This window comes from Myotis daubentonii, chromosome 16, assembly GCF_963259705.1.
Source record: "Myotis daubentonii chromosome 16, mMyoDau2.1, whole genome shotgun sequence".
Lineage (NCBI taxonomy): Eukaryota > Metazoa > Chordata > Mammalia > Chiroptera > Vespertilionidae > Myotis > Myotis daubentonii.
The window spans coordinates 55,148,018-55,173,820 of NC_081855.1; the positions used below are offsets into that span (position 1 = coordinate 55,148,018).

At 53.6% G+C, this 25,803-nt stretch overlaps 1 protein-coding gene across 1 annotated transcript; it reads left to right on the plus strand.

Annotated features, from left to right (window-relative positions):
* The first annotated feature begins 2 nt into the window (after window positions 1-2).
* Window positions 3-15,078, plus strand: MFSD11 (major facilitator superfamily domain containing 11). Its single transcript, XM_059671349.1, has 13 exons — window positions 3-921; window positions 1,419-1,474; window positions 3,812-3,919; window positions 6,720-6,799; window positions 6,905-7,001; window positions 7,745-7,803; window positions 8,280-8,424; window positions 9,085-9,125; window positions 10,693-10,758; window positions 12,213-12,338; window positions 12,826-13,000; window positions 13,581-13,716; window positions 14,440-15,078. The coding sequence occupies exons 1-13, from the start codon at window positions 826-828 to the stop codon at window positions 14,602-14,604; spliced, it is 1,350 nt and encodes a 449-aa protein (XP_059527332.1). The 5' UTR covers window positions 3-825; the 3' UTR covers window positions 14,605-15,078.
* Window positions 15,079-25,803: the final 10,725 nt, after the last annotated feature.

Sequence of the window (25,803 nt, forward strand, 5' to 3'; positions counted from 1 at the left end):
GCTGGGAGGGGGGAGTGGCTTCGGCCGGCAGTTGGAAAGCCCGCGAAACGCTTCTTCCGGCGGGGCGCTCCGGGGCAGGAGGAAGAGGAGGTGCTCCCCTCCGGGGCTCCGCCTTCTTTTCCGTGCCAGTATCCGAGTTCCACGCCGCTTTCCGGCTTAGGCCTCAGCCCCGCCTCTGTCGGAGGGCCTACTCCTTCCCTCATTTGCGTCTCTGTGTCCCCAGCTGCCCCAGACCCCGCTATGTGGTCCCAGATCCCCTCCCGCAATTCTCCACCCTTCCGCTGGGTTCCGCTTTCAGCCCCGCCTTTGCCGGCCACCGCAGGTCCGACCCCGCTCCCGTTGGGGGCAGGGAGGTCTCGCGAGGCGCCTGCCAGTCCCGGGCGGCCCGGGACTACATTTCCCAGCGGGCTGAGCGGCCGGCGCCACGGCTGCGGTCAGGTGACCGGGTCGCCTGACCTCCACTGAGTCAGGGCCCGGCGGGCGGGCGGGGCCGAGCCGGCTCTGCTGCTTGTCCTTGGCTCCTAATCCCCCCGGCGGGCCCCTCCACCCGGGGCGACAGCCTTCTTGGCGCTTCGCTGGGTGTTGGGCTCTTCCCTCTTCGCGTCGTCGCGCCCTAGGAATGTCCTAACGGTGCCCGGGGAGAGCTTCACCCTACGCCCGGGACTCGGATGCGCGAACTGGAAGGGGACCGCCTGGCTGCCTTGCTCCGGACGTGCCGCCTCTCACCGCCTCTTCGTCCCCCAGGCGTGGCAGTGGGTTCGCCCCGAGGACAGCTGACTGCCCTGGGCCGCTGCCGCGGCGGACCTCCGGCAGGGTGGAGCCAAAATGTCCCCGGAATCTAAAAAGCTTTTCAACATCGTCGTTTTAGGAGTTGCCTTTATGTTTATGTTCACCGCCTTTCAAACTTGTGGAAATGTGGCGGTGAGTTGGGGTCTGCGGTCCCTCCTTTGAACAAGTGCCTCCTAGAAATGACGATACGCGTTCATCGCAGCTAAGCGCGCGCTTAAACCGCGCCTGTCATTTTCTCAGCCTTCCTCGTTGTTTCTTAACGATTAGGATTGGTTTCACGCATCAGACATTTCTCCCGAACATATGGGGATGTGCAGCATGGCCGTTGGTTTCTCTGATTTGGCTTGGCTGTGTCTGTTGACCTGTTTATTGTACTTGTCCGTGTTCAGGTCTGCATTGTACGTGGAAAGTTCAGGCATGGTGCCCGCAGGTCCCCTCCCCCGCCCCTGCGCTTCCCTGCCGTTGGTTTATCTGCTGTTCCGTAATCCTTTTTCTTCTCTCAGTCACTTTCAGTGCTCAGTATTGAGCATCTCCCATTTTTACTTTATTCCCAGTACTCGGAGACTTTCCAGGGGAGAGCGGGGTTGCAAAAACGTTCGTTTTGTTCATTAGTTTTGTCTTCCACACAGCAAACTGTCATCAGGAGTTTAAACAGCACCGACTTCCACGGCAGTGGCTACACCAGGTATGGTTCTGTGCCAGTGGTTTTACGTCACACGTCCCGGGGGGCGGGAGGGCTGCTTAAATCCACATCAAAACCACGGCACTAAGTACCGTGAGTGAGTGAGTAGTGACTGCGTTTTTCTTCCCTGTATCTAGACTTTTGGGGGAACATCCTTGAACAGAGGTGATGAGTTTAGGTTTCCTGTAGAATCAGACACCAGGTTTGAACTCCTGGCTTCCTGGCTGAATTGCTGCATTGTCTTAGGCAAGTTGCTTGGCGGAGTCGGGTTTCTGGGCTCAGCCAACGCCTGCGAAGCGCTTGGCGCAGGACCTGGCATTTAATGGGCACTCCAGTCTTGTCATGTTACATCTTCCCCGTCTTACAGCAGAGGCTGTTTTATAGGACTCTTGAAACACTTGGTCTTCCTGCTTTTGCAATTTCGTGAGGATGCATAGGCTGTCATCAGGAGCTTTTAGGTTTTTATGAAGGCGTTGAGGCCCAGTTTTGCACCCGGTGAAAACGAAGTGGAAAGACCTGCATAAGTCCCCAGTACACTGTGCCTGGAGCTGGGAATGGAACAGGCGCATGTAGCCACACCCAGACGGGTTTCCTCATTTCTCCATCCTTAGGTATCAGGTTGTGGCCAATACCAGTCTTGAGGGGCATCTCGCCCCACCCCCACCCCGTCTTATTTGGTTATCACCTATCCTAAGCCTGACCTTGTATATGACATATGAGAGGAAAGGGATATTTACGCCCATTTTTTCTAAAGGATTCCCACAACGTTTTGTAGTGCTTTGTATTCATGCGTATTCTACGGAACAAGGGAAAGGACATTTGATAGTTGAGAGATTCATAAAAGCCAAAGGATAATTTACTGTGGGTTTATAAGGAGTGCCGGGAGCCGGTCCATCCTTGCTGTTTCAAGGAACCTGGCATATATGGCATACTGTTCTTAATATGTTTGCTCACCTTCTTGGCACTATGTGTTTTAACCAAGGTCACCTCTGAGAAAGGTTGTTTCCCCAGGTAGGGATTTTCCCCTGAAGTTAGGGAGGGAATAAAACCCCTCAACTAAGTGCCAGGCGGGTAACTAATCACTTTAACTACGAACAATCATGCTTAAGCTACATAATCTTTACTCCCTGGAATGGAGATAAGAAACGCCCTAACCTTTGGAATAGAGATTGATAGGATTGGAATCAACTGGTATAAATACAGATGTAACAAGACAACAGGACACAGAACCTAGACACAGAACCTACACAGAACCTAGAGACAGAAGAACTTCGCTGGAGAGAACATGGCAAAAGATCCTGGACAGAAACTGGAGACAGAACCTAGAGACAGAACCTGGCTACAGAACCTGGATAGAACATGGCAAGAGAACCTGACTAGAACCTGGTGACTGAACCTGGCTGGAGAACCTAGCGAGGGAACATGGCTACAGAACCTGTGTGGAGAACCTGGAGAACCTGGCTGGAGAACCTAGCAAGAGAACATGGACACAGAACCTGGCTGGAGATCTAGACCAGAACTTGGCTGGAGATCCTGGCTAGGCTGCTGATCAACTGAACGCTGTCTCCGTGTCATTCCTTCTTCGCCGACTCCGTCCACACCTTTGGGGACCCCTGGACCTGCTGGGGTTGGACCCCGGCAAAGTAGTAAATAAATTCAGGGCTTTTGAAATGGTTTTAGTCACACTTTGTCCCAAGATATGCGTGCTAGTAAGGCTGGGTCTCTAGTAGCTGAACAGTGTTCAATGAGACCATTAGGTTGAGCTACATGGACTCTGGCTTAAGGACTCGGCCTGTTATTTATAGCAGCGAGGTCACACGCACTTGCCCGGAGTTGTAGGCTGAGTCTGCAGAGCAGACTGGTTGACTGGGGCCTCGGGAGTCACATGACCAGGTACGGGATCTGGGCTCCCCTGGTCACCAGGCACCCAGGTGGACGCTGGACAGGTCACTTAGCCTTCTGTGCTTCACTTTTCTTCTCTGTAAAATGAGGACGTTAACGATACCTTCTTCCCAGAGCTGTTAGGATTAAGAGCAAAAACATGTAGAAGGTACTTGGCCTAGTGCCTGTTCCATGTGATGTGTTCGCTGTTGTTATAATTTACCGGGACATCGAAAACCATATCGTCCAGGGCACACTTACTCAAAGGAACATCGGATGAGACTTCAGTATTTTGTGCACGTGCAAACTTTAATATGGCCTTCAGTTTAAGGCTATACTTGTACACGCCGCCTATAGAATAGAAATGTTTATTGCAAAACGTCTGTAGACTAAGTAAACTTGAAAAGTGAACTTTAAGACAGCTTGGCGTTGTTTTGTTTTTGTGTGTTCTGTGCCCAGCATGGCGATTATTTATGGCGTGTTCTCCGCTTCCAATTTGATCACACCGTCCGTGGTGGCCATCGTAGGACCTCAGCTCTCCATGTTCGCTAGTGGATTGTTTTACAGGTGAGTCGGGTACTTTTCTTCCTTTCGTTTTACTGAGAGCGCCGTCAGCGTCCCGCAGGCACATAGCGAACTGGTAACAGGAGCCTGTGGCTGTGGGTTGAATAGAATAGATGAAGGCGATGTTGTAGGGATTTGGCCGTCTTCTTTGCGCCCAGGGATACCACATTGTTTTAATGTGATTGGTCATGTGTGTACTTGCTTTTGTTTTACTCTTTTTTTTTTTTTTTTTTTTTTTTTTTTTTATTATATTTTTTTTTTTATTTTTTTTTTTTTAATTAAATCTTTATTGTTCATATTATTACATTTGTTCCTCTTTTTTCCCCCCCATAACTCCCCTCCTCCCAGTTCCCGCCCCACCCTCCGCCCCCACTCCCCACCCACTGTCCTCATCCATAGGTGCACGATTTTTGTCCAGTCTCTTCCCACATCTCCCACACCCCTTTCCCCCCCAAGAATAGTCAGTCCATTCCCTTTCTATGTCCCTGATTCTATTATAATCAACAGTTTATTCTGTTCATCAGATTATTTATTCACTTGATTCTTAGATTCACTTGTTGATAGATGCATATTTGTTGTTCATAATTTGTATCTTTACCTTTTTCTTCCTCTTCCTCTTCTTAAAGGATACCTTTCAGCATTTCATATAATCCTGGTTTGGTGGTGATGAACTCCTTTAGCTTTTCCTTATCTGTGAAGCTCTTTATCTGACCTTCAATTCTGAATGATAGCTTTGCTGGATAAAGTAATCTTGGTTGTAGGTTCTTGGTATTCATCACTTTGAATATTTCTTGCCACTCCCTTCTGGCCTGCAAAGTTTCTGTTGAGAAATCAGCTGACAGTCGTATGGGTATTCCCTTGTAGGTAACTGAGTTTCTTTCTCTTGCTGTTTTTAAGATTCTCTCTTTATCTTTTGCTCTTGGCATTTTAATTATGATGTGTCTTGGTGTGGTCCTCTTTGGATTCCTTTTGTTTGGGGTTCTCCGCGCTTCTTGGACCTGTAAGTCCATTTCTTTCACCAGGTGGGGGAAGTTTTCTGTCATTATTTCTTCAAATAGGTTTTCAATATCTTGCTCTCTCTCATCTTCTGGCACCCCTATAATTCTGATGTTGGTACGCTTGAAGCTGTCCCAGAGGCTCCTTACACTATCCTCGCATTTTTGGATTCTTTTTTCATTTTGCTTTTCCGGTTGGATGTTTTTTGCTTCCTTGCATTTCAAATCATTGACTTGATTCTTGCGCTCCTCTGGTCTGCTGTCGGGCGTCTGTATAATATTCGTTATTTCAGTCCGTGTGTGCTTAATTTCTAGTTGGTTCCCCAATATAAGATCGAGGGTCTTATTAGTTTTCGTGTAGAGCTCATTAAGTTTATCGGCAGCTTCTAAACAGTTCTTGAGAGACCTTAAAAGTGTGGTTCTGAACTCTATTTCTTCCATTGACAATTTTGTCCTGTTTCTTTGTCTCCGCATTTTGTTATGCTTCCTTGGTGCACCCCCTAGTGGTCTTTGTTTGCAGTCTTATAGATAAATCTTGATTGCTGTAGCTAATTCCAGGGAGGGTTTGACCTCCAGGCCAAGTGGCTATGAGATTCAGCTGTGTCAGCGGTGAGAGAACTTCTGTCCTCTAGGGAGGTGCTAATCTAGCCTTTGCCTGAGGCTATCCGGCAAATGCCTCTGTGCAGGGCTTGGGCAGGGCGGGTCGAACAGGATCAACAGGGTGGGCCGGAGAGAGCAGTTATGGCGGCTCTCAGTCCTGTTCCCAGGGGCTCTGCCTCTCTGAGTCCCAGCACCCGCTGCAAAGCTCGGAGAGAAAGCTGCACTCGCTCTGACCGAAGCCAGACAGTCCCGCTTCTTCCGCCTGAGTCTGGGTCCCTAAAGACTCGCCCGGATCTGGAGCTCAGAGTCTGCGACTCCCTCCCGATTGAAAACAACAACCGCGCCCTCCGCCGCCAGCCCGCTCTGCGCACTCCGCACCTCAGAATTTGACTTCAGCACTGCGCCTCCTCTGAGTGTCCGTATGCGTTTCTCTTTCCTCCTAGTTGTAGGACTTCCACTCAGCCAGCGCCCCGGTGGTTCTGGGTGATGTCCCTTCCGTTTTTTGGTTTCACTTTTGAAGTAGTTGTTCAAAGCAGCAAACTCCGGCGTTAACCTATGCCGCCATCTTGGTTCTCCCGCTTTTGTTTTACTCTTAATGAAAATAGCATTCAACAATCTCTTTCCACAAGAGTTGAAAAGAATTCCCCGTGAAATAAGCTTATTTGATATCAAGTTGATTAACAGGAATTTAAATGAAAGAACCAAACTTTCCTGTGGGCTGTGGAGCTACAGTCCCATCGCAAAAACCAACTGCACACCATCATTCAGGGTCTGATTTTACACATTTGAGCCAGTAAATTAAGAAATGAGTAGGTCACATCTGTCCCTTTTTATTGTTTTGTTTTCAGCACTGGAGGAGTCCTTTACAGGTTGAATTTAATTTTTTAAACTATGTTTTTATTGATTTTTAGAGAGGAAAGGAGAGGGAGTGAGAGAGAGAAACAGCAATGATGAGAAAGAATCATTGATCAGCTGCCCTCTGCACGCCCCCCACTGGGGATGGAGCCCGTCACCCTAGGCCTGTGCCCCGACCAGGAATCGAACCCGTGACCTCCTGGTTCATAGGTTGACGCTCAACCACTGAGCCACGCCGGCCGGGCTACCGGTTGCATTTTAAAGGAGGACCCTCAGAACTGACTCCTAGAAGGCACAATGGCGTCCTGTGTCAGGTGTGGTTTGACGTAATCCGTTGACCTGTTATATTTTAGCATGTACATTGCCGTTTTTATCCAGCCTTTCACGTGGTCCTTCTACACAGCCTCTGTTTTCCTCGGCGTGGCAGCTGCGGGTGAGCATTGGGGTGTTTGTCTTCCTCGTTTCCCGGGGCTCACCTGAGAGTAGCATTGAAGCCGCGTGGTTTCACGCCCCGATAACTGTTTGGCTTGCATTGTAGTGCTGTGGACGGCCCAGGGGAACTGCCTGACCATCAATTCCGATGAGCACACTATTGGGAGGAACAGTGGCATCTTCTGGGCGCTCTTACAGTCTAGGTAACGATCCTTCGGCGCTCAGCCTTCCCTGGCATTTCTCGTCACATAGTTTTAGGGCTTTGTTGTGTCGAAAACGCAGACTTTCCCATGTTGTATGGCTTAAGTTCCTAGCTGCACACGGGTGAAAAAAAGTTTATAGAATTACTCCAAATGCATGGACCAACCTCAAATGCATTGGAAGTCTTGGTTAGTAAATAGAAACTGATATTAACCCTAATATGTTTAGCGTTGGCTATCCTTCAGGGACTATGGGGATCTTACGTAACTTTAATAAACCTCATGAGATAACACACCGGTGAGAAAACAGGCTGCAAAGTTAAGTAACTGATCTGGTTCAAACCATCGTTCTCTGGACTCCAAAGGCCACGCCCTTCCCACCAAGCTACACTGGCAGGTAGCTCTTAACAAAGACATATTTAAATTCAGAAGTCAGACTGAGTCCTGTCCGGAGTGCCAACAAGCAATCACATGCCTTCGTGTGAGTCAGGACCTCTCGGAGGCGGTGCTGAGTCAGGTGCCGGCCCGTGGAGCGGGGCCCAGCTCCTTCTGGGTCAGTTGAGTTTTTCAGAGTCAGGGTGGGGTGGACGCTTTCAGAGGATCTCGGGCAGGTAGATGCTTTTACAATTATGGACGCTTTCCGCTTTCTCTCTTTTTAACAAGTAATGGGAACATGGTTTAAAAGGCTAGACATATGAAAATAATTTTCCAACATTCTTTCCTTCCTTTTTTTTTTTTAACCCCAGCTTGTTCTTTGGAAACCTCTACATATATTTTGCTTGGCAAGGGAAAACTCAAATATCAGGTTTGTTTTACTCATTTTGCTTTATTCAGATATGTGCAAAACATCATGGCAGTTTCACATAATTACCCAGGACTGCTTTGTTCAAAATTGTTCTGATGGACCGTGGTACCTAAGGCCTCTCAGACTTTAGCTTTCCGTGACTTTTTCCCGGGGATTATGTTATTACGCTGGAATTATAGCTAACGGCTGCGAGTGGCATCTGCAGGTGTGGGAGGGGGTTATGCTGTGAGTGACCATATGTGTCAGTTGTCAGACTTTTGAATTCTTAATTGTTTTGTCTATATGCTTCTTTGATTCAAAGCATCCGATTAAATTCTTGTACTTTTTTTTTTGCTTATTAGTATTTCTGTAACTGAAAAAGCAAAGGCAGCGATGCCCCGTGTTACTGATGCAGTAAAGTACAAGTTGAATGCGGAAGTGTCTCCATGGTTAGAAACAGGCCCGAGACGTCTGCTTTCTTCTCCTCCTTCCCCCAGAGAGTGACCGGAGGACAGTGTTCATCGCCCTGACGGTGATCAGCCTGCTGGGGACCGTTCTCTTCTTCCTCATTCGGAAGCCAGAATCCGAGAACATCCTGGGAGAAGATGAGTTTTCCGATGACCAGGACCTGGAAGTCAGCGGGTAAGACGTCGGGCACGTGCCTCTCCACTTGAACACACATTTTGAGTCGATCTAGTCTAGAGGCTACCAGCCTTCTTACAGCCCCACTGACACCCGATGCCGGGCAGGCAGGAGGGGAAAGTTTTAAAGCAAGTACCGGGAGGGAGGAGGGCTCGGGTGGGAGGTGGCGTTGCCCCACCCCGTGCCTACAGGACCTGGGGCTTATTTCAGAATTCTTGTACCACACCTGGCCCGCATTTTTTATTGTTTTTGGCCCACGTTTTTAATCAACCAATTACTGCACCCAACCGTGAACCCAGATGGCGGGAGGTGTTGCTTTTGAAGCGTTTTAACGCTGAAGAACTTACTCTTTAACAGTAGGGGTGGCGGGAAATTGAGCTAGCACACATGGTTTTCACGGGGTGAAAATAGCAGGCTGAGCCGTCATGTCTGAAAAACACATGCATGACTGTGTTCAGCGCATCGGGCATGAAAGAATTCTGTTCCTGGTCAGTACCATAAAGAGCCACCGGGTGGCGCCAGGCCAGCTGCTGGGCAAGGCCAGCCCCCTGGAGCTGGGAGCACTGAGGCACTGGGGTCCTGGCCCTTACCAGCTTCAGTGGAAAGTTCTCTTTTCAGTTTTCAGGGGATAAAACTCTTATTTCCTTTCTATTTTTCCAGGTCCTCCCGGAGCAACCTGACCAAGGCCGTAGATGCGTTCAGTAAGTGTTTTCTGTGGCTGAAGTACGAGAACTGATTGTTTAGGAACCACGTCAGCGCGTGCCTCTCCCTCTCCCGTGATAACTGGGTGACGGTACCCGGTGTTTTCATGCTTCTGGGGCTGCCGCTCTGAAGGCATGAGGCTTCTCCATAAACACCTCTGGGACGGGCGGGGGTGTGTGTGTGTGAAGGATGGCGGGGATCCCACAACCTCGCCCGAGCGGGGGTGTGAGGGAGGCACGGGGCGGGGGGGGGGGGGGGGCGGCAGGGAACCCGGGAATTGGGGGTTTACGGGAGAGAGTGAGGACACGGGCCATCTCTCCAGGCATCCCTCGCCTCTCAGAGCGGGGCCGGAGCGCCGGGGACCGAGGTTCGTAAGGACGGCCGCTCGCATCTGTCTGGCTCTTCCTGGCTAACCCTCGTGTTTCATTTTATTCTCACAATCCCATGGCTTGTGTAACATGTATGATACGACCTGGAGATGTAACCCATCCTTATCTCCATTTAATAGAAGAGAAAACGGAGGGTCTCAGGTTCGATTCCTGGTCAAGGGCATGTACCTGGATTGCAGGTTTTGATCCCCGGCCCCGGTCAGGACGTGTGGGAGGCAACCAGTCAATGTGTTTCTCTCACATTGATTTATCCCTCCCCCTTTCCCTTCCACTGTCCATTAAAAAAAAATCCTCAGGTGAGGATTAACAACAAAAATACAGTTTTTAGAAATGCATTTTCCATTGCAGATTTTAACTAATTTGAGCAGCATGAAAACAAACATTAAAGCGAGTGTAAGCAAGTGCGGAGCTGAAGTTTACCCTCAGATCTGAGTGAGCAGCTCAGGAAGTGTGTTCAGCGGCCGCGTGGTCAGCAGGGCCCGGTGATTCCCATCTGAGTCAGCCCTAAAGCTGCTCCGGACGCTAATTCCTTCGGGAAGCGAGCACTTTGCCAGCTGACTCCCTTAAAGGCCTAGCCTTTCAACACGACTGTTAGAATGTTCTATTGTTTGTTTGATTCCATTTTCTCCATTTCATGTTTTTTTTTTAATTAGAGCTGGAGAATGCATTGGGGAAAACACGACTCCAGGGTATATTTGAGCAGTTGAAATGAGCGTTTTATTTATAGAGCAAATAGTTCATACCTTAAGCTTTTTGTTGTTGTTGTTGTTAGTCCTCACTGGATATTTTTTGCATTGATATTTCAGAGAGTGGAAGGGAGAGGGGGGAGACAGAGAGACATTGATGTGAAAAAGACACATTGATTGGTTGCCTCCCCCTCACGTCCCCAACTGGGGCCAGGGATGGAGCCTGCAACCGAGGTACGCGCCCTCGACTGGAATTGAACCGGCAACCCTTCAGTCCCAGGGCCAATGCTCTAACCACTGAGCAACCAGCCGGCCAGGGCCAGCCCTTAAGCATTTGAGTCTGAAATGTGGGTCACCGAGCTCTGTCCCAGTGTATTTGTTCACTGGTATTATTGACCAAGGGGTGTCTCGGTGAACAGATAGATGTTTTAGAATGTTTGTTCGATTAGTTGAAATGAAGTACCCGATTCTTTTCTTTTCTTTTTTTACAGAAAAGTCCCTTAAATTGTGTGTCACCAAGGAGATGCTCCTTCTCAGCATTACGACCGCCTATACAGGTGAGTGCTTATCAGGGAGGAAGTGCCTTGATTTTGGTTTGTTTGCTGTTGCCGACTAATGACAGCCACCACCATGCCATGCTTTCTCACAGTTCTGCGCACTGACTGGGCTCAGCGGAGGGGTGCTGGTGATGGTCCCTTTGGGGGTCTCTTGTGGGTGCTGTTAGAGGGCAGCTGGGCTAGAACATTCCAGATGGTTTCATTTGCTTTCGGAAGGGTCAGATCCAGGCTGGGCCTCTGCCTCTCCAGGTGTGCCTGGCCAGCTGCAGGACCTCCCACGTGACCCCCTCCTCCCCTCCCTGCAGGATGCCAGGCTTCTTAGTGGCACGGGCTCCAAAAGGGGCAGAAGGAGAAAGGACCAGACCCTGAAACTAGCCTGGCCCCTGCCAGGGTCACCTCCACAGCACACAGGGCCAGCCACGTGCAGTGTGGACGGTTCTACACGCGGGCTTGTATCCCGGGGCACAGGTCATCCCAGCCAGTGATTGTAGGGCAGAGTGGACACTATAGGAAACAACAGAGTAAACCTTTGTGGTTTTGTATGGATTAAGGTCATTCCTTTTTTTTTTTTAATATGATTTTTTATTGATTACAGGGAGAGGGAGAGAGGGATAGAAACATCAATGATGAGAGAGAATCATTGATCAGCTGCCTCCTGCACGCCCCACACTGGGTATCAAACCCACAACCCGGGCAGGTGCCCTGACTGGGAATCTAACTGTGATCTGGTTCGTAGGTCAGTGCTCAACCTCTGAGCCACGCCCGCTGGGCATTAAGAGAATTTGTAATGAAAAGGAATGAATCTGGTGGCTAACTGCTGGTCATGTGATGTGATAATGGGTGGAGTGCTCTTACGTCTTAAGAATGACAGGAAACTTATTTCCTCTTAAAAGGGCTGGAATGCGCCAATTGTTACTTTTGCCCTTATCTGCCTCATGGGTATAAATATCTTTTTAGGAGAAAAAGTAAATATCTTTAAAATTCAGTTCAGGTTTGTATCTTTGAGGAATCAGGTCTTCGGCTGATCTGCCCTACTTTTTACCCTTTTCACAGTTTCCTGGGGAAAAAGGATTTAATTAAAAGGTTATTGTGCAATAGCACCTACTAGTTTTCCAAATGTGTCACCTGTTCCCTTGGGAGGCTATTATACAGTATGTGAGTTCTGTCCTCTGCCCGCCCCGCCCCTATACACACGCAGTGACCGTTTTGAACATAAGCCCGTCTTTGCTCCTCTGAGTTGTATATTTTTATGTGAAATATGTGCCATCTGCCGTCGTGGGGCAATTCCATTTCATCATGAACGTGCTCTCTGCTTGGGAGGAACGTTTCAGGCTGAATGAGTTTTTGTGGCTTGTGTGTGTTTGGTATGTGCACGGCTCAGACACTCCTAGGCACAGAGGAAGCTGGGGAGGGGCAGGTGTGAGTGTCTAACTTAAACCCGATTGTTCCGGAAGGTCTGGAGCTGACGTTCTTCTCCGGGGTGTATGGGACCTGCATCGGCGCCGTCAATAAGTTCGGAGCAGAAGAGAAGAGCCTCATCGGGCTTTCTGGCATTTTCATCGGCATCGGGGAAATCCTCGGTCAGTGAGGGAGAAAGTTTTGCGTGAAATCTGTTAAATTATAGTTGAAATTTTAAGTGTACTTTGCCTCCCTCTGTTCTTGAATTTCTATTTCCCTGTTTATTTTTCCCCAAATGGGCAGGTCTTTGTTTTTTTTATTATCACTGTTGTAAGGTCACTAAGTTACAAGACATTTGCCAGATAATTCAGAGACAAACCCATAAGTAGGAAAACACAGGGTCTCTGGAGGTGCTCAGTGAGGTGTCTGGGAATCCCTGACTTTCTTGTTCACTGTCTGACGCCAGCTGGGGTCCCCCCCCCCACCGGTTCTGATACTCCCCAGGGTCAAGGGCGTCGGCCCTGACCTCAGACCCAGGAGGAAGCCCTGGTCCCCAGTCTGCCCGCACTGCTCACTGGGTTTCATTTCTTTCTTTCTTTTTCAGATCATTATTTTGATTTCTTAACCTGATCTTGGGTCATTCTGTTCTCGGTTTCATTGACTTTATAGGTGGGAGCCTCTTCGGCCTCCTGAGCAAGAATAATCGTTTCGGGAGAAACCCGGTTGTGCTGCTGGGCACCCTGGTGCACTTTGTAGCTTTTTACTTAATATTCCTCAACATGCCCGGGGACGCCCCGATCGCCCCCCTGGAGGGGACCGACAGCAGCGCTTACATCAAATCCAGGTGAGGCCACCTGCTTTCCCAGCAGTCAGGGGAGGGCGGGGGGCAGATGAGGAGGTCTTCACAGCGGGGCAGGTAACCCTCCTCTATATGCGTTTATGGAGCCAGCATGAGTTTAGGCGGAGATCCGTAGAGAACCAGTTATTTCTGTAGTCGGTGCTAATCTTTTCCCACCAAGTCTGCTCGATCCGTGAAGAAGCACGGGGCATCGGTGTGAATGTTGTGCCTCTGCCTCTGAGCAGTGAAATGGCTGGGAGTGAGGCCCGGGGGAAGCACCGCAAGGAGCAGGGCGTGGCCGTGCAGCTGGGCAGGGCAGCGGTCCTTCACCGACATTTTGTCCAGAGCCACAGCCTCAGGGAGGTCCTGCTGCAAACACGTGGCAGCCAGAGTTTGCTGGACTGCGGACATGAGTGCACTGGAGCATGAACTCTCCCTTTGAAAACTCCAGGATGTACTCACTCTGTTTCACGGTGTTGGAGGCTTGGGAGGGACAATGCTTTTGTGGGTGAGCTGCTTCCACCTTTGGAATGGCTCTCGCAGATATTGTTGGTGCTCGTTCTGAATTAACGTTTCTTCTACTCAGCAAGGAAGTGGCCATCTTCTGCAGCTTCCTGCTGGGCCTGGGAGACAGCTGCTTCAACACGCAGCTGCTCAGCATGCTGGGCTTCCTCTACGCCGAGGACAGCGCCCCCGCCTTCGCCGTCTTTAAGTTTGTCCAGGTACCGCGGCTGCAGGTTGGGTTGGGCAGCCTTTGTTTTAGTGCTTTAACTGTTTTCTTTTTTTAAAAATATGTCTTTATTGATTTCAAAGAGGAAGGGAGCGGGAGAGAAATAAAAACATCAGTTAGGAGAATCATTGATCGGCTGCCTCCTGCATACCCCCTACTGGGGGTCCAGCCGGAAACCCCTGGCAAGTGCCCTTGACTGGGAATTAAACCGTGACCTCCTGGTTCATAGGTCAACGCTCAGCCACGGAGCCACGCCGGCCGGGCTAACTTTGTTTCTTATAATGTGTCTCTGATGAGCAGTGGGGACATCTGCTAACGGGGTTTGTGAATAGAATTAGGAAGCAATGCCCAGAGTGTGACCCTCCTGCCCCACTCATGTGAGAGCTTATGTCTGGTCTCTAGTTCAGTTAGAGCCTTCCTTAGACACCTGGATTCATGCGCAGTGTAGACAGTCCTGGCTGTGATGCACATTCCTGCTCCAGTTTTCCGCCAATTGCTGTTTTAAAGGACAGAGACTGTAGCTCACTCGATGGTCACCCGCTCTGGACCGGACTCTCTGGTGCATTTTGTGAGCGGGTGACGGGCGGAGCCCTGTCGAGAGCACGGAGAGCTCTGCCAGTCTCGGAAAGCCGTGGCCTGCACGTCGGGGGGTGGGGGGGCTCGCTGTGAGCTCGGGCCACCGCGTGCATGTGTGACCCGTCTTCCTTCTTCCTAGTCCATCTGTGCAGCCGTGGCGTTTTTCTACAGTAACTACCTTCTCCTCCACTGGCAACTCCTGCTCATGGTGGTCTTCGGGTTTTTCGGAACCGTGTCCTTCTTCGCGGTGGAGTGGGAAGCCGCCGCCATCGTGGCCCGGGGCTCTGACTACCGAAGTATCTGATCCCGGGAGGCCGTGCAGGGGGGAGGCCGAGCCTCCGCAGCAGCCGGCACAGCCGAAGGACAGCGTGTGGCAGGGCCACCCTCACTCCCGAGGGGGCGGTGCTCAGTGTGGGGAAGTGAGAGACGCGGGCCTACCCGGCCTGCCGGCGCCGGAGTCCGAGGGCACAGACATTCACTCTCCAGCGCGAGCGGAATAAGGGAAGCTTGTTCTGTCCGTGATGGTTGTTTAAAGATGTTGTTTTCCAATCCGTCTACCGCAAGTTCTTTACAATCATGTTACCAAATGTCCATGTTTTCCTCTCCCTCCTGTTTCCTGGGAAGATCTTGCCTCGATGCAAAGCACTAGCCACATGTCTCGTGGAGACTCGCGGGGCCTGGGGGTGTGCCGCTGCGGAGTGATGGGGAGCGTATGCTGCCCCCATGTGTGTCTGGGGCGACATTGAAATAAATGGCAAGATGCCGAAATGGGATCTCATCTTTGAAAGGATTTTGCACTTTCTTCCTCTTTAAACGTCTTGTTGGATACGTTTCCGTACCTCGCAGTTCATAGCGAGTAGTGCCTGGTGGCTGGCGCCCACTGGGCGGTGCCTCGTAGATGAACTGTGCCCCTGGCTGTTCTAGAAAAGCCCTAGTGGGGGGCTTCTCAGGAATCAGGGTTTGTGGGCGTTGGCGGGGCCCCGCTCCCCTGTGAGGAGTGACTGGACACGGGAAGAGCCTCTCCTTAGCTCTCGGAGACCTCGGCTGCCCTGGATTGTCCTGTAGCCCAGCAAGGAGGTGTCTGCAGCCACGGCCACGCTGCCTGCTGTGCCTGGAGCCACACCCTGGGGGGGTGGAAGGCCCCGAGGGAGGGAGCCGTGGGGCTCAAAGGCCAACTCTTTCCATGGTGTCTGTCTGACCCAGTTGGGCCTCAGGGACTGTGGCTCCCACGTGCACTCAGGCATCGGGATTATCAGTGCGGATGAGAAAGGGGCAGAGCTGGGGAGGCCCGCTGGCGGCCTTCACACTGAGAGACGTAAACCTTCCTGACCACACGCCGGTCAGGGCAGCTAGTCCATCCCGGCCGGCAGCATCCTTGTCGAAGGTCAACTTTGACCTTGAAACTGTTGCCTTCGGCATCTGGGACCACATACCTTGGGAGTGACAGGCGTGGTCTCTGTTTCCAGACCCTGGAAGGCACGCCTCCCTCCGCACCAGAGCCCGAGCTGGCACCATGTCCCTGTCTTTTCCCCACAGCCCGTCCCGTGCGCCGTGAGTGTTCGAGTTCCCCGCCCGCAGCCCCGATGGGCGGAAGTACGTGTCTCCCTTTCACTCTTTATCCAAGTCAGGGTTTCCCCGCTTTGCTCTCTCACCCCTTAATCTGCCGCCAGTGGATTGCATGTCTCCTCCTCTGCTTCTTTCTTTTTTAACTTAAATGCTTCATTGTTTAAAGTGTTGCCCTCCTCTGAGTCTCCGTCTGAAGGAGGCGGCGGCGCTGCTGACCGGAGCATTGTCTCCGTCCGCTGAGGTTTTGCTTCCTGGCCGTCGTCGTCACTTTGGTTCCAAACGCTCAGAAATTCCCTGCAGGTCGGACGTGCCTTCCGTCCACGTCGTCATAACATCCCCGGCGCTGGATTCGCTTGAAAGCTTATGTCCGTGTCTGCACCTGCTGACAGCCACGCAAAGGCTCTTCCTGAGACCGGGAAGCCCCGCCGGGAAGGAGGAGAGGGACGGGCTGTGGGGATTAGGAACCTGGAGCCGTGACCTGTGAAGGTCACAGGGATCCAGCAAAACCGAGGGTCCGCAGCGCTGCCCCCACAGCCGCCGACGGAGCTGAGGGCGACGCTGGTCCCTGATGTTCGACCACATCTCCCAGTTAAGCTGAGAGTAGGACCACAAGGGAGACGTTGTTCAAGAGAAAAGCCCCAGACCCCAAGTGGGGTCACTCCAGCTAACAGCCTGTGACCCCAAGCCTGGATTTAATACCTGCCCCACTGCTAATCACCTGGCGTGGGAGTGTCCGCTCGGCACCAGTGAGCTAGTCATGTGGGCCCTCTCTGCACCCCCATCGGCAAGAGGCAAGCCCCATGACAAACATGTTGCCATCCCCGCAGCCCCCAAAGATGCCCTGTTCTAAGAATTCTTTCCTTTTGCTAGTGACTCCCCTGCCCCACCCTCTGTCTATAAAGACCTTCCATTTGTTCGACCCCTCGACCCCTCAGAGCTCCTAGCTGGCGGATAGGATGCTGCCGGTGCATGAATCGCTTAAAACCAATCAGATCTCCCAATTTACTCGGTTGAATTTTGGTCTTTAACGGCCCCAATTCTGTGTGAACCAAGAAAGAGAAAGAAAAAGCTGATCAGTTTCAGAGACTTCAGATCCAAAAAAGGCTCATTTGAGCTGTTTTTTTTTTTTTAACTTCAATTCATAATCCTCCTTTTCCCTTCCCTTCCTGAAATTGTTTCAGTGTGGATTTGTCAGCCTTCCTTATTATATTCTAAGCCTGCTTGCCTTTATGATTTAATTGGTTTATTGCTCTCCATTTTACATTCTAAGAGGATCTTGGGGCTCATTGTCACAGGAAGGGAAAGCAAAGCCCTGGACACAGAGGGAAAGGCAGGTGTGTCTCTCTCTCCTGTGTGCTCACAGGCATTTCAATAAATGAGCACAGCGCTCCCCGTGGGGGCTGGGTCAGTCCTCTGCCAGGATGGTGCTGTGGGGGAGCCTCCGGGCGGCCGGGCCCACAGCTCCCTGCGAGCTGGCCTGCGGGACACATCTGCTTTGGGTCCAGCCCTTGCTTGGGACAGGATGTCATTGCCTTGGCAGCAGCCGGCCCTTTTTAAAAATATGTATGTGTTTATTTATTTCGGAGAAGGAGAGAGAAACATCCGTGGTGAGAGAATCATTGATCAGCTGCCTTCTGCAGCCCGTAACCCGGGCATGTGCCCTGACCGGGAGTTGAACCGTGACCTCCTGGTTTATAGATGGATGCTCTACCAAAGCTGTAGGTTGGATTCCTGGTCAGAGGACGTGCCTGGGTTGCCGGGGGCTTGGTGCCAGGGAGGGGGCATGCAGGCGGCAGCCAACCCATGTTAGGCTCTTAGATAGATGTCTCCCTTTCCCCTCTCTCTCAAAATCAACTTAAAAGTTTTAAAAAGGAGGAGCTGTATTAGAGATACTGTCATGACTGCCTCCGATAGATTGTCCTAAACAAGTACTTCTCTGCCCTGTTTGTTAGGATGTTACAGGCAATGGAACTTGGGGCCCCAGGAGGATTCCCCGCGGAGGGGAGTGAGGGCACACTGCATCTGCCCATGGAATTGGTGGATTTCCGTGCTGGGCCCTTAAATACTTATCTGTGAACGCAGATGGGCCTGGTTTCACTATCGCACTCTCCCCAGCCCTGAGGACAGCTGCGGGCTGCTCTGCTCTCTGGCAGGTTAATCCCAGACTTGTAAACAGGCAGCGATTCCCGAGCCAAACCCAGAATAACCTGGGGAACCGTGGGCGTCAGCACTGACTCATGATGCATGGATGTGGGGATGAAGAGAGCGGAGGGGCCCTGGCCGGCTTGGCTCAGTGGATAGAGCCTTGGCCGGCGGCCTGAAGGGTCCCCAGTTCGATTCAGGTCCAGGGCCCATGCCCGGGTTGTGGGCTCAATCCCCGGTGGGGGGTGTGCAGGAGGCAGCCCATCGATGATTCTCTGTCATCATTGATGTTTCTCTCTCCCTCTCCCTCTCTGAAATAAATAAAAACATATACACTTAAAAAAAAAAAAAAAGAGGGGGAGAGAGAGGAGGGCTCACACCCACACGACAAGATGAGCAAGACTGGGGTCTGGCCAGGAAAGAGGAGGGACGCACACGGGGCAGCGCTCTAACCTCACCCAGCAGCCGCCGCGGGAGGACACAGACCGTCACCCAAGTTGAGAGCAGGTGGGAAACTGCAGCGAGGCCTCTGGTGGGCGAACTGAGGTTGGGGCGAGCCCCCTCCTGGTTCCGGGGTCAGAGGACAAGGCCTCGGGTTGTATAACCCGACTTCGCAGAGCCCTTGTGGGTGCATTTCACTCGGGCCTCCCGAGAGAGCACAGAGGTTGGGAGGGATTAGCCCCGCCTAAGGCTCAGGACGGAGCAGAGAAATGGGAGGCGGCTCCGCCAGCTCAGAACAGACTTCCCCACACGCACGCGGCCCGGGGGTCTGGCCACGGCCTCGCCCCGGTGCTCACTCGATTGTTGGGCTGGGTAGGATTTTAGGCGTCGCATGGAGAGCCCTTGGAGTCTTTCCCTGGGATCTGGCCCGGGAGAAGAGAGTGCCGGGCACGCCGGGGGGAGCGTCTCCCCGTGGTGAGGTTTGGCCCAAGGGCCGGTAGACTTTGGGATGTTCATCGGCCAAGAGGGGGGCAGGTGAGGACGATTCGGAAGCATCCAGGAGGGAGTCCACTGTGGGCGCGGCCAGTGCTGCTGGCTTAGCCGGGGGCGGAGCCCAGCGCCGGGCAAGGTGGCCACAGGCCCCGCGTCTGCTGACTCAGCCTCGTTCGTCCCTCTCTGCAGAATTACGCTCTTCTGTGCAGTTTTTTTTTTTTTTTACCACTTGTCTCTGTGCTATTGGAAGCTGCAAGGTGTCCGCAGTAAAGCCAATTTAAACCCAGTCGAGCCTGCAAATAGGAACACTTAGCTGGGGACTGGGAAAGGATAGAGCTGCCGCAGAAGGGCCAGTGTCCTGGGGGTGAAGAGACGAAAATGACCTCGGGGCCTGCAGAGTGAATATCATTTTATGCAAAGAAAAATGGGGGGCCCTGACCGGTTTGGCTCAGTGGATAGAGCGTCAGCCTGAGAACTCAGGGGTCCCAGGCTCGATTCCGTTCGGGGGCATGTGCCTTGGTTGCGGGCACGTCCCCGGTGCGGAGTGTGCAGGAGGCAGCCGATCGATGTTTCTCTCTCATCGATGTTTCTAACTCTCTATCCCTCTCCCTTCCTCTCTGTACAAAATCAATAAAATATATTAAAAAGAAAAATGGGAGGGGGGCTGGCTGGTTTGCTCAGTGATTAGAGCACCCTCCCTTCCATCCCTCCAACCCCCTCCCTCCTGTCCACTCTCCCTGGAAAGCAATGGGAAACATATCCTTAGGTGAGGATTAACACACAAAAGGCGAATGGGGAGGGTTCCCGCAGAATATTCATCAGCCCTCCAGGTGTGTGCTTTCAGGGTCCACGGATTCCTCTCACTGAGTGGTCAGTGGCAGGCCCGGGCTCCTTGGCCATCGCAGCTGGTCCTGGCCAAGGTAGATGCCAGCTGTAGGGAGCTGAGCACCTGGAGCCTCTCTTGCCCTCAGACCCCCCACCCCCCATCACTGAGCAGGAGCGGGTCCCTGCCCGCAGAGCACAGCCCCCCGATTACCAGGCAGGAGCACCTCTCCCAGCCCGCCTTCAGCTTCCCTACTTAGAGCTGAGGCCCCAGCAGGCCTTCCCCCTAATCAGCTTAATGCAGACACACACTCCCCGGCTCCCTGGCTTCTAACTCGCTCTCTGCTGCTGGGGTGAGGTTTTCTTTCTTGTAAAAAAAATTTTTTTGATTGATGAGCGGGAAAAAGAGATCAGTTTGTTGTTCCACTTATTTATGCATTCCTTTGTTTCTTTTTTTAATCCTCACCCAAGGATATTTTTTCCATCGATCTTTAGAGAGAGTGGAAGGGAGGGAGGAGGGGAAGAAACATCGATGTGAGAGGGGCATGGACTGGCTGCCTCCCCCGCGCCCTGAGTGGGCCTGCAGATTGACCCTGCAACTGAGGTCGGAGGTAGGTGATCTTTTCTTTTTTGTAAATGTAATTTTATTGATTTCAGAGAGAAAGGGAGAGGAAGATAGAAACATCAGCGATGAGGGAGAATCACTGATCGGCTGCCTCCTGCACGCCCCACACTGGGGACCGAGCCCACAACCCGGGCCTGTGCCCTGACGGGGAATCAAACCGTGACCTCCTGTTCGTAGGCGGACGCTCCACCGCGGAGCCACGCTGGCCGGGCTGAAGTACATGATCTTGGCCGGGAATTGAACCTGAGACCCTTCAGTCTGTGGCCGACACTCTAACCAGGGATCCAAACTGGTCAGGGCCGTGGGTTGGTCCTGGTATGCGCCCTGACGGGGACCGAACCTGCAACCTTGGCTTATCCCGGCGACGCTCTAACCGCCCGAGCTGCCGGCCGGGGCCTCGAGGGCAGTTCTGCGTGGGCACCTGTTTGGGCTGAATTGTGCCGCCTCCCAGGTTCACAGGTTGAAGCCTTCGCCCCCGACCTTCACTCCGGATGTGACCGTTGGGGGACAGGTCTTTGCAGAGGTAAGTACGCTGATACCAGGTCATCGGGTGGGGGCGGGGGAGAGCCCGACCCAGCAAGCCGTGCCAGGAGGAGGGAACCAGGACCCAGGCAGATGCTGAGGACGACCACGCGATGGGAAGGCCCCACCCGTCGAGGGGCGAGGCCTCAGAAGGCACCGGCCCTGCCCACACCTGGGCCTCGGACTTCCGGTCTCTGGGCCAAGAAAGCGGGTTTCTGCGGCTCCAGCGCCGCCTGCCCACGGGGGCTTTGCTCGGCAGTCCTGGGAGGCCCACCCGGCGCCCATGGCGGGGCGACGGCAGGTGCCAGGGCCCGAGGAGCAGGCCAGGATTCTCCCGGCTTCCCACTGGGTTCCTGGACAGTTACACAAAACACCTCCTGCTCCAGGAAGTGGGGGAGCGAGCGGGTGCAGTTCAGGCGCCCTCCCTCCCCGCCCCAGAGGTGGGAGAGACAGGCGAGGGGATGGGGTCCTGTAGGAGAGCTCGTGCCGAGGTGACACGTCCCTGGAGGCGTCCCCTTTCCCTCGGTGGCACCTCACCGAGCCGCTGCTTTTGCTGATATTCCCAAACGAGACCCAATTCATTATCCTCCTAAAAATTGATTTAAAAAGAGAGGCCTCAGCTCAGCACTGCCGAGACCCGGGATGACGGATGGCTTTATTAGCAGCTTCAATTGTGTATTTATCAAATTAGACCAGCAGCCAGGGCCACTTTAAGATTCCTCCTTCTCAGTCGGAGGAGAGAAGATGGGGAGAGAAAGGGCTGGTGACTGTGTTCTATGGGGAAGGGTTTTTTTTTTAATCTTTATTGTTGAAAGTATTGCATCCATCCCCCTTTCCCCACACTGACCCCTTCTGGCCTGCACCTGCCCTAGCAGGGAAGTTTTTTTATTTTTTAAATGTGTTCTTATTGACTTCAGAGAGGAGGAAAGGAGAGGGAGAGGGAGAAACATCAGTGATGAGAGAGAATCATGGATCGGCTGCCTCCTGCTCGCCCCACACGGGGGATTGAGCCCACAATCTGGGCCTGTGCCCCAACTGGGAATCGAACCGTGATCTCCTGGTGCAGAGGGGTGATCAACCATTGAGCCACGCTGGCCGGGCTGTGGAGGTGGGAGTTTTAAATGCCCGAAATAACACTCTAGAGGCCTGCAGGGGGCGCAGCGGGCCACAGGCTGGAATAAGGGGCATCTTCCCTCTGGGAGCCCTGGGCCGGGCCCCATCCTCTGCCCCTTAAGCGCTGTCTCTCCTCTAAGCCTCTGCCAGTCAGCAAAGCAGCGCTTACTCAGCGCCTGGTCCATGGGCGCCCTGGGTGCTGCGTGTGCAAATCCGTAAGAGCCAGAGCAACAGGGCGGCGGTGGCGGGTGGGGGAGGTGGGCGGGGGGGGGGGCATGCTCGGAGGCAGGGCCTGGGTTCAAACCCACTCTCCTCTGCACTGACAAGTACCCGTGGGCAAGCGTCTTCATTGTTGAGACAGAATTCGATAAAGTTTGCCCCTTTCCCGTGTATAATCCAGCGAGTTTTTTGTTATTGTTTTTTAAATATTTTTTATTGATTTCAGAGAGGAAGGGAGAGAGAGAGATAGAAACATCAATGATGAGAGAGAATCATGGATTGGCTGCCTCCTGCACGCCCCCTACTGGGGGGGGATCAAGGCCGCAACCCAGGCATGTGCCCTTGGCCGGACTTGAACCAGGGACCCTTCAGCCTGCAGGCCGACGCTCTATCCACTGAGCCAAAACGGCTAGGGCCAATCCAGCGGTTTTTAGAATATTCAGAAGATTGTGCAAACATCCCCATTATCCCGTCTTAGACATTTTCATCAGCCCGGAAAGAAGCCCCGCCCACGAGAGCAGCCACTCCCACTCCCCAGCCCCTGGCAGCCGCCAGCCCACTTCCTGTCTGTATGGAACTGCCCATTCTGGACATTTCATAGGATTGAGGTCAGCCGGCCAGTGGGGCTCAGTGGTTGAGCGTTGACCTATGAACCAGGAGGTCACAGTTCAATTCCCGGTCAAGGGCACATGCCGGGTTGTGGGCTCGATCCCCAGTGCGGGGCGTGCAGGAGGCAGCCGATCCATGATTCTCTCTCATCATTGATGTTCCTCTCTCTCTCTCTCTCTCTCTCTCTCTCTCTCTCTCCCTCCCTTACTCTCTTAAATCAATAAAAACATTTTTTTAAAAAGTTGCACCCTAGCTGGTTTGGCTCAGTAGATAGAGCGTCATGACACCTGCGGACTGAAGGGTCCTGGGTTCGATTCCAGTCAAGGGCACCTACCTCGGTTGCAGACTCCTGGCCCTGGTCAGAGGCATGCGGGAGGCCACCAATTGATGTGTCTCTCTCACATCGGTGTTTCTCTGTTTCTCTCTCACCTTTCCACTCTCTCTAAAAATCAATGGGAAAAAAATCCTCGGGTGAGGATAAAAAAAAAAAAAATGTTGCCTTGCTAAAGCACATTGAAATAAAGTAGCAAAGTAAACATGGCAACATGGAGTCCCCGGGTCATTTCCTGGCACGTAGTAGGTGCTCAATAAATGGAACCTCAGGGTCTTGTTAAAGGAAGACCTGGCCTGTGTCTCTCTGGTGCTGGGATGGGGTCCACTGGGAGGGACCCCCGTCTGTTCTGTCCTGGCTTCCCTGGCCACTCCATGAACCCACGCACACATGCACACGCGTGCACACACGCACATGCACAGCAGCTAACGGCCTGCAGCACAGGAAAGTACAGTGGCCGCGTTCCCGGCGTCCACATGCTGTGCAGCGGATGGCCCTCTGGCGTAAATAACAACAAACGCCCGAGCTGCTTTCCAAGGGGAGGATTAGCCTAAAGCCGTGAGACGGAGAGCGCGCCCTTCAGGCTGCCGCCACAGCTCCGCGGGGGGCCGCTGGTTGCCCGCGGGTGATCTGTGTGCGGTGTCAGCAAAGGCTGTTATGACATTATTAACGCTCAGCATGCCAGCAAAGGACGGTGGCCTGTCGCCTCTTAATGTGTGTCTGCTGCCGAGGTGACAGCAGTCAACGGCTTCTTTCTTGCCTCTTCCCTCCCCAGAAGCAACCTTGACGCCTTGGGAAGGTGGAGGCCGCAGCCAGGGTTCCCGTGAGGGGAGACAGTGAGGGACCAGGAGTCCACAGGGAGACCCCAGAGCACACCCAGAGTGCTGACCTCCCCCCGGGGGCAGGGGGGTGCCTGTGAGGTGGAAGGGGGCGGTGGGGAGGGGGGGTTTCAGGAAAGCCAGGACTTGCTTGGTGGGTGGGGCTGGTAGACTCCCGGCTCTGCCCTCCTGACACCCACAGGGGACCAGGTGGCTCACTTGCCACTGGATTTTATTACCTTGCACAACGTTTTTAAAAACGGAGCCTACATTTTAAAATCATCCGACTCCACATGAGAAGCCTAGCTTTCCGACTCTTGAAATAGTTGCACCCACATTCACTGAAGGGTCCCAGGTTCGATTCCGGCCAAGGGCAATGCCCGGGTTGCACGTGCCCTGACCAGGAACCGAACCATGACCTCCTGGTTCGGAGGTCCACGCTCAACCACTGAGCCGCGCCGGCCGGGCTCACCTTCTGAATTCTGGCTTCGGACGGAGGGAAGGCCACCTCTCGGACGACCCCCTGCAGAAGGCTCTCCTTGGGGGAGACCCGTCTCTCCCCTCCCTTTGGGCTAAAATGCCAGCCATCCAGGTGTACATGCGCCCCCCTGAGCGTTCGTGAGCGACACACACAACTGGAAGGGCCGTTCAGCCTCAGTGTAGAGGGGCTTGGGCCTTGACCCCCGGGGACGGGACGATTTTGTGGCAGATGCCCAGGCGCGAGGTACGATGCGGAGCCCGGCAGGGACCCTGCCCTCTGGCTCCTTGGCCAGCCTGCCCTGACTCTCACTTCTCCCGCCACCACTCGGCACTCTTCCGCACGAGGCCCGGTCAGCGTGTCCTTGCCCAGCGCCAATCTGTTCCCTCCTGGAGCAGCTCGTTAGGCCGCCAACACCCGTTCATCATCGGTCTTCGCGTTCGCAGGGAGCGAGGCGATGAGATCATGGAGCAGGGCCGGGTGGGTTTTGATGGAGAAGAAGCAGGAAAAGCAGGAGCATGAGTCACCGATGGAGCTGGTGGTGGGCTAGGGGGCAGCTCAGGGCCCGGTGGGAGGGGACCAGGGCCGGGTGGGCGAGAGTACAGGCTTTCTCCTCCCCTACGCCAGGCTGCAGGGTCCCTCTGGGCCGAAAGGCCCTCAGGGTCATCCCTGGGCCTGGGGCTCCTCCCAGCGCGGGGTTTCCCAGTCTCCACATTAGAAGCAGCGGGGGGGGGGGGGGGGGGGGGAGGGGAGGGGGGCTGGGAGGAGGGCACACAGGGCTTTACAGAGATGGAGGGGCCTTCGCGCACTCCCGTCGCTCCCATGTCACAGCGGGGAACCCGAGGGCTTGCACGGACACCCACCCTGGTTACTGGAGGGTCTGAGGTTAGAACTGGGGCCCGCGCAGCCGCCCCGCTTCTGGAAGAACTTGTGGTCACAGGCGAGTTTGAACTTGGATCAGAAAGCCAAGGGGAGGCGAGCAGTGTCTGAGCAGAGAGGGCCAGAGGGTGGGCGAAGGATGCAAAGCAAAACCAGCGCGGTGTGCAGCGCAGAAGCCACCGGGGGCCAGAGGCCGAGCGGAGGGAGGCCCCGGCACCGGCGTGGAGGGCGTCCCTGCCCAGCGCTGCCTCCGCGGAGCCTGCAGCCCGGGGTACTCGGGGCTGGCAGCGCCCGGTGCTGCCGACGGCAGGGTTGCGGGGGGCGGTTAGGGTTGGGGCTGGGGGTAGGGTTGGGGGGCGGGGGCGGTGAAATACCGCTGGGGGAGGCTCAGGCTCGGTGATCCCGGCCGCCGGTCCTCTCGCCCCGCCCAGGCCGGGAGGGCGCGC

Bases quoted from the DNA above. Each gene is read 5' to 3' on its own strand.
- MFSD11 (XM_059671349.1), top strand. From the start codon at position 826: ATGTCCCCGGAATCTAAAAAGCTTTTCAACATCGTCGTTTTAGGAGTT. The intron at 922-1,418 runs GTGAGTTGGGGT...TCTTCCACACAG, and splicing joins AAACTTGTGGAAATGTGGCG to CAAACTGTCATCAGGAGTTT. The intron at 13,717-14,439 runs GTACCGCGGCTG...CCTTCTTCCTAG, and splicing joins CCGTCTTTAAGTTTGTCCAG to TCCATCTGTGCAGCCGTGGC.